The following is a 7,578-nucleotide window of genomic DNA, read 5'->3' as shown; positions in this document are numbered from 1 at the left end:
GAAAATAATAAATACATAAATAAAATTAAATGTATAAGCAATTCAGAGGACACAAATTCACAAATTTTAACATTTTATTTAAAATAAATATGCATTATATTACAAAGTGACAGTATAGGTTGTGTGAGCATAATTTAATGTAGGATAAATATCCCAACTGCACTGCAATACCTTAAAAGAGCACAAAGAATAAATAAGTTCTAAATTACTTCCTGGTGCAACCATAGGCTACTGTTTCCAATCTACTCCTTGGTAGAAAATATAAATAAATAAAGTCCATTATATAAATAAAAAGTCTGATGTGGACATCTGATATTGCTCTGTAACCGGCACTTGCACAATACCATGCTTCCTATATAATACAGTCCAAAAGAAAGAATCCTACCAGTCAAGTTAAAGCCAATGTTAAAACAGCCTTTGTCTCCTTAGGTTATGGATGTTTGCAAGATTACTGTAGATCCATCTGGCCATTGAAGTTCCACCAGGCTGGCTCCATTTCCCCAAGGACATCCTCCAGATACTGAGAGGACAGATCTGGAAGCGGGGCCACAGGCTGCTTCTCAGCGAGTCTGTCCCATGGGCTTCCACAGTCGGTGTATGGCACAGAGGGAGAGCAGTTTTCCAGTCCCATGTCCCAAAATGCAGAATCAGAAGAGGCAGGAGAGGTGGGAAGTGACTCCAGGGCACTAACACACCCAACTTTGGCACTTCCATGAGGGTAAGGAGGTGGTGGGTAGAGAAAGAAATGGCTCTCATCCTTGTAGGAATTCCCAAAACTCTGCTCTGGTCGATTCCATATAGACTCAGGAGAGGACTGTGGGCTTCCTCCAGAGCTCCAGCTGTCTGCCACAACTTGCAGATCAGAGGGAAGGGAGGGAGAACAAGAGCTGGTTCCCATCAGCCTGTTTTGCCGTGGCTTAATGGCCGGTGTGCTGTAGTCAGTTGGAGGAAAGGTAAAGTGCTGTGGAGATGTTTGAGCCATCTGAATGTTGAAGGACGCCTCTTGAATGCCTCTCTGTTGGCCATTGGCCCCAACACTGGCCATATGAGGGGGTAGAAAAGGGCTGGTCAGAGGAGAGGTACTATCCAGCTGTGGTGAGGTCCAAGTGGTTCTGTTCTTTAGGGTTCTGGCCCTCTTGTTCTGGAACCACACCTGGAAAAACAAAACACCGTTATGTTAGCATGTTGATGGATTAACATTTTTATACTTTTTGAAATGTATGAAAACAGTTTGTTTTCTATACTGATGTTGACATACCTGAATACGTGACTCTGGAAGGCCTGTGGCTTGAGATAGACTTTCCCTGACACTAATACCAGGGTAAGGATCCACGCTGAAAGCCATTTTTAGAAGTTCCAAGTGCTCTTTGGTGAAACTGGTTCTCTTCCTGCGGCCCGCAATCTTACTGGCCTGTGAGTTTCCATCTTGAGCTGTAAGAGTAAAAATATATGTAATTATTCATTGTCTTGACATGTCTGCAAATGCATCAAGTGGATATAAATTATATACATATTCCAGAAAATAAATTCTTAAAATATCTTGAAAAATATCTAAATATTTATTATAATATTTCACAAAAGTTACTTAAAATAAATACTCTTTTTTTTAAGGAATTCTTACCAATGCAGTCAGTCCACATGTCTTTCAAGGATTTTTGATTGTAGAATGTAAGAATTAATAGGTCAAGCTGAATCCTTTGTTACTGCTACTGACCAACAACTGAAGGTTGCCACTATTTATACCTGCCCACCTAAAGGTCCAGAAAGGGGCTGCCCTAACACTTGTACACTTAAAAGCTTAAGTGGGCTCTGTGATCTCTAATGGGCAAGTCACACCTTCATTCCTGCCACACCTTAATTTACACTTCATTCATCCATCATCTTTTATTGTTCATCACAAACACTTGATCAATTTGCAAACATGTCAAGACAATTTGTAAGATTGTTTATAGAAATATGGCTTATAATTTAAGTAGCCTATTACGGCTTACTACTTTTGAAAAAGAAATACATTTGCAGGTACATTACCATATCTTTATTAGGATATTACATAGCCTACATTACTTTACATTACATTACATTTATTTATGCATGTATTTATTTATTTATTTAAATTAATTTAAAGTCCGTAAATACATTTTACATTCAGCTTGCAATGTTTATGATGAATTTTATTTAATTTAAAATATAAAAAATGTAATAATATTTAAACAATAATAAAATATGTACATAGCAAATATTTTACTCTCTCTACCTATATTATTATCTGTATTTATTATTATCAATAACAATATACATTATAATTATGTATTGTTACAGGATATACATTTAAAGAAAAAATTATATACAAATCCTATGTATTTTTTTATTTTATGTGTATATACTAATTTCAAGTATTGAAGTTTTGTATAACCACAATGTTGTTTTAATAAACACGTTTTAAAACTGTATTTCAAAAGAGGAATTGTTACAATACTTAATATTAGTATAGATATTTATGATCATGCCACACTGTTTCTCATCATAGTTTGTATTAAACGGTGTGATTCTAAAAGTAGCTAGTTTAGGACTAAAACATTGTTTTGTGTTGGAACATTCTCTCAACCATAAAAAGGTACATATACTGTATATTCTTAATATCATACAAGAAATAGAAAGATTTCAATTTCAACATTTTGTGATAATCAAAGTAAAAGATTGTTTTTGTTGTAGGTGTGAATAGGTTTGATGAATGTGTTTACACCTCTTTGATTGATATGCCCCAATCAATTTATACAATTGCTGCTATGGAGCCAACTCATACACTTTCACAGCTGTAAATACTCCTTTATTAATATGAATAGGCCCCAGTCATAGATGCCTATAGGTCTATACGATTTTTACCCTTACAATTATAATAATATTAATGTGATTATATTTCCCCATACCATATTTCCCAAGTTATTAGAACATGAAAATACTTTTTTTTTTTAAGCAGCACTGGAATGCTCTTATTTAAATAATTAATACAACAATAAAGCGTAGCTCTTCTATTAAATCTTTTAAATTATGGCTAATCTACAGATCTGCTGCTCTAAGGCCAAAGTCAGTATTGTTGGTACAGAATGGGCTAAGCTAACTTAGGGGCAATATTTGTCTTTTGGAATTGATTTTCATTTCTACCTTAATATGGACATATGATTTCTAACAAATAACACATAATGTGTTCCATATACTTGAATTGTATTAACTGTACTAAACATAACATGCATTTAGTAGTGACAAATGAATATTATGAACAAAATATTATGAAATATATAAAACCCCTAACGTTTTCAGTAGGCGTGTCATTTTTGTCACATTTGGTCACCTTACTGCCCCAAGGCCTGGTGAATTTCTGATCTTGGTCATCTTTCCTCATTCTGAATCTTAGCGTAATTATGGCCTACAATGACAAACAATAGTAATATCTCAAATGTGAAATTTGAAGTCAGTGGGCTCTATGATCTCTAATGGGCAAGTCACACATGCCACACCTTAATTTACACTTCATTCATCCTCTTTTGTTGTTCATAACAAACACTTGATCAATTTGCAAACACGTCAAGACAATTTGCAAGACTGTTGACAGTAAAATTATTTACTTACTACTTTTACAAGAAATATATTTGGAGGTAAGTTCCCATATTTTTCAGTATATTACATACATTTTGAATGTATTTTTTTTGGTAAATAAATCACTGTGATTATACATACCTTACAAAGTTTATGATAACTTTTATTGAATGTAGAATATTAAAAATACAATAATACAGTAACAATACAGTTATAGCAAGCAGGCACTTCACTCTATTTCTGAAATATATCAAAATAGCATTTTAAATATTTAAGGCAGTTTTGCCATTTTTGGTGACCTTCTGGGCTGGTGAATTTCTGACTCTGGTCATCATTTATTCTAGATCTGAAGTTAATAAATATGAATTTTGGAGTTGTAAGTTGAAATGCAAAGGACAATGTTTGTCTGATTTGTGAACTCACATCATTGTGATAGTTATTTAGCTACTTACATTAATATATATATATATATATATATATATTGTGGAACAAAATATAAAAGTCTTATGAATAGATATATTTGCATTAACATTCATTGTAGTAGCCTATTCATTTATTTATTTCAGAAATAATTGTGAGCATTTGTTACATAAATCGTTTAGATAACTATCATGGGAAAGTATCTAATAAAATATGATAAAGCCGCAAGTTGCAATAAGGAAAATGTTTGTCCGATTTTTTTCAGTTCACGTCACTGGAAATTCATGTTTGTTTGTTTGTGTAAAATGTTATATTAGTGTGTAAATTAGTCATGTTATGGAATAAAATGTAAAGGCATTTAAATGTAATTGTTTTAACATTTATTGTAATAATATTAGTCACTTATTTGTTCTGGAAATTAGAGTTGTGCGCATTTGTTACATAAATCTGCTAGATAATATAGAAGAGTATTATTGTCATCATCATCATCAACATCACAATAGTACAAAAATCCATTCATCTATTTGCAGCAGGTCAGTGCTAACCCAGTAAACATTAGTTTAACTATCCATCGTTAGAGTAATGATATTGTAGGTCAAGATGGCGCGCCATGATCTAGAGTGAGTCATGGCGTCCCTAGAGTCCACAAAACAGCAGTATGCATGGCCACTTTTAAGAATGGGTTTAACTGCTTCTAATACAGAGCGAGAACTGCATGGACTTTAATTTAAACAAGGCGTTCTATTCATGAATTAATCAAAGGAGCATTGCATTCCATTTAGACACTTTGTTTCGAGGTTTAAAGCGAAATATTTGTTGGTAAAGACGACCTAATGAGTCTTTCAGGTAATCCATATTCATCCGCTCTGAGTTCCTGCCTCACGCGCAGAGAAGGGAGCGGAACCCGGATGGAACTGTCATGGCTGCCGTCACCGACCTGCCAGTCTAAAGAGAAAAAAGAGGTACATTTCTCCAAACTGCGCTTATTTAAAACAGCAGCATTAATTAAGACATAAAGGCATTTAATTCAACTATAACGGTCACTTTTTGAGTAGTGTGCTCCTGCGTTGAGTTCTTTGTTTTTTAATCGTTTGATTACATCCAGCGTGGGTGGGGGCGACTTGCTTTATTTTTGTTGATGTGGATAAATAACATGGCTTATGAGTCAATGACTTTGAGTGACATTTGTAGACGTGTTCGCCAGCGGGATAGTCGGAGTGCATCCAGAAATGCACGGCCATAATGATCGTGTTGAGTCGATTGACAAGGCACTTCCTTTAGTTGAATGTGCATTGTGTGTGTCCGCGTTACACAAAGTTGGTGAATGTCAACTTCATTTAAATAACCGACTTTAATCATTGGCAGATGGGCGACTTAGTTGCTGGTTTGTTTGATGTTTTTAAAAAGTTTGTACATCTGTAGAGTGATTGTGAAGTAATGAATTCCTGGTCAAAAGTTTGGCTAATATAGCAGTTGAGGAAAACGAGTAGAGAGAAATCAACGCTGTCTTTGACAAAGATGTGCTTGAGATTACGGTCATGCTGATGAAGTTCACACTTCAACATATAAAATGATGTGCCATGCATCACTTCACATCTTAATTGTTACATCCACTTTCTAACTGCAGTGAAAATCGAAGTGTTTTCCTTCATTCTAAATGATAAAACGGTTTATGGAGATCATTATACAAATATTAATCTATTTAACCCCAGTATTTCCACAGCTCATTAGAATAGGTAGACCAGTTAAATAAATGTATCTTCTAACGTTTTAAATAAGTTAGTGATGCTGGTCACAGTTCATCAAACTTCTTGGTTGGTTAATGAGCCCTAAGAGAAAATAACAGACAATAAAGATTTTTTTTTGTTTGTTTAATTTGATGTAAAAGTACTTTTAATCAATAAGTTGTTATTAATAAATACTGAATGTTATTACAGTTTTAAACAGTTTCTGGGCTTCCCCGCTGTCCACAAATTTGACTAATGGCATATTTATAGGTTTATATGTGCAATCTTAAACTACTTTAATAATAGACCCTTTGAATATTTTGTTTCAAAAATTCTCTGTGTATTATGATATGTTTCACATGCTTGCTTGCAAACTTGGATTAAACTGTTGCAGTAATTAATTTACACCAGCCATGTAAAAAAAATCACATGAAATCAAGACAATCTGCACTTTCATATACTGTTGACAACTATGTGTAAAGTATATCAACAACTGATTTTTTATCTTTGACTCAAAATAAAATGTTGATCACAACCAGTGCGATTAAATGAGTTAATCGCAAATTGTACTGATTGTTGTGGAATTTTTTTGAATCGCGACATATTTGTCAAATCTTTCAAAAAATGATATAGCCTGTTTGATTTGATAGATATTGACATATTTAGACATTGTTACATTTCAACAGGCTACCAGTGTACAGAATGAGTTAGAATTTCTCATAGTGAGATACTAGGCATTTTTCCTACAGTGAACATTTCATTTATTAAACAATATTAGAGCTGTTGTTAGGTGACCCAAATACATTTGTGACATGGCATCATTACATCGCATCCATTTATCATCTAAAATAAAAAAATGTCCTAACATTTATTTGGCAGTTCAATAATGAGTCCAGACAAGACACAAATATGTTAAAAAATTGCAGTTGGAATTTCGTCTTCTGGTTCATTCTTTACATTGGAGTGCTTTATTCTGCACTGTAAACAGTGTACTGCTCATTTTGGAAAATGTAGGAAATCATCCATGTATTTTATGTATACAGAACATTGGCATAATATACACAGTATACAAGCTATAAACTGCAGCAGTAATATATGGAAATCTGCAGAATGCTCCACAAATGTTCACAGAATTTGTAGAATATTCAGAAAATTGATGTATAAATCCATATGGACTCATAACAAGTGAATTTTTCATAGAAATGCTTTTATGACTAAGAGCTTTTTATACTTTGTATCCTATAGTATACAACTTAAAGGCTGCTTATAGGCTATAGTTGTTTAGGATTTAAGGAATTGAGGTAAATGGCGTTGAAATATTTCTGTCCTTCTTTCTTGATGGAAATGCCAAGATAACAAGCGTTAAAGGCAAAAAGATGTAGCTTGTCATTTTTAAAGGGGTCATATGATGTTGCTAAAAATAACATTATTTTGTGTCTTTGGTGTAGTGAAATGTGTGGTTTAAGGTTAAAAAAACACATTATTTTCCACATACTGTACATTATTGTTTCTCCTCTATGCCCCGCCTTTCTGAAATGCGTCGATTTTTACAAAGCTCATCGTTCTGAAAAGCGAGGTGTGCTGTGATTGGGCAGCTATCCAGTGCGTTGTGATTGGCCGAATACCTCAAGCGAATGACCGAAATGTTACGACCCTTACCATACTGTGATGCCCTGTCCGGCCGGAGCGACGAGACAAAAACATTAAAATTCCTTATAAACGAGCCATTTGTTGCTTCCAGTGGGGACATAATTAAATATAATGACTTATACTGTCTTTTTACGCGTTGCGTTGCATCACGCCGTGTAAACATAAAACCATGTCTGCATTTGTGATC

At 34.0% G+C, this 7,578-nt stretch overlaps 2 protein-coding genes across 2 annotated transcripts in view; one reads left to right on the top strand and one right to left on the bottom strand.

Moving 5' to 3' along the window:
- Window positions 1–448: 448 nt before the first annotated feature.
- Window positions 449–3,390, bottom strand: LOC107566646 (homeobox protein SEBOX-like). The gene is made up of 4 exons (XM_016252151.1): window positions 3,355–3,390; window positions 1,622–1,688; window positions 1,259–1,431; window positions 449–1,153 (listed from the first exon to the last, which is right to left on the bottom strand). Exons 1-4 carry the CDS (start codon window positions 3,388–3,390, stop codon window positions 449–451), a joined length of 981 nt encoding a protein of 326 aa, XP_016107637.1.
- A 1,368-nt stretch (window positions 3,391–4,758) lies between these two features.
- Window positions 4,759–7,578, top strand: part of LOC107565766 (zinc finger protein 518A-like) — an 11,706-nt gene continuing 8,886 nt past the window's right edge. The window contains exon 1 of the mRNA XM_016251042.1: window positions 4,759–4,976. The gene's annotated coding sequence lies outside the window, so the exon portion shown is untranslated. The remainder of the gene's footprint in view (window positions 4,977–7,578) is intronic.

The sequence above is a fragment of the Sinocyclocheilus grahami genome, unplaced genomic scaffold (genome assembly GCF_001515645.1).
Source record: "Sinocyclocheilus grahami isolate Dianchi unplaced genomic scaffold, SAMN03320097.WGS_v1.1 scaffold26.1, whole genome shotgun sequence".
NCBI classification, from domain to species: Eukaryota; Metazoa; Chordata; class Actinopteri; order Cypriniformes; family Cyprinidae; genus Sinocyclocheilus; species Sinocyclocheilus grahami.
Note: the sequence above shows the minus strand (reverse complement) of the source record. Positions and strands in the feature narration are given on the sequence as shown.

What these genes read in the sequence shown, in the direction of transcription:
- LOC107566646 (XM_016252151.1), bottom strand. Translation starts at nt 3,390, where the DNA reads ATGACCAAGATCAGAAATTCACCAGGCCTTGGGGCA. An exon ending in ATTCACCAGGCCTTGGGGCA is followed by an intron (nt 1,689 to 3,354) that starts GTAAGGTGACCA and finishes CAAAGGATTCAG; the next exon opens with CTTGACCTATTAATTCTTAC. An exon ending in CATGTGGACTGACTGCATTG is followed by an intron (nt 1,432 to 1,621) that starts GTAAGAATTCCT and finishes TTACTCTTACAG; the next exon opens with CTCAAGATGGAAACTCACAG.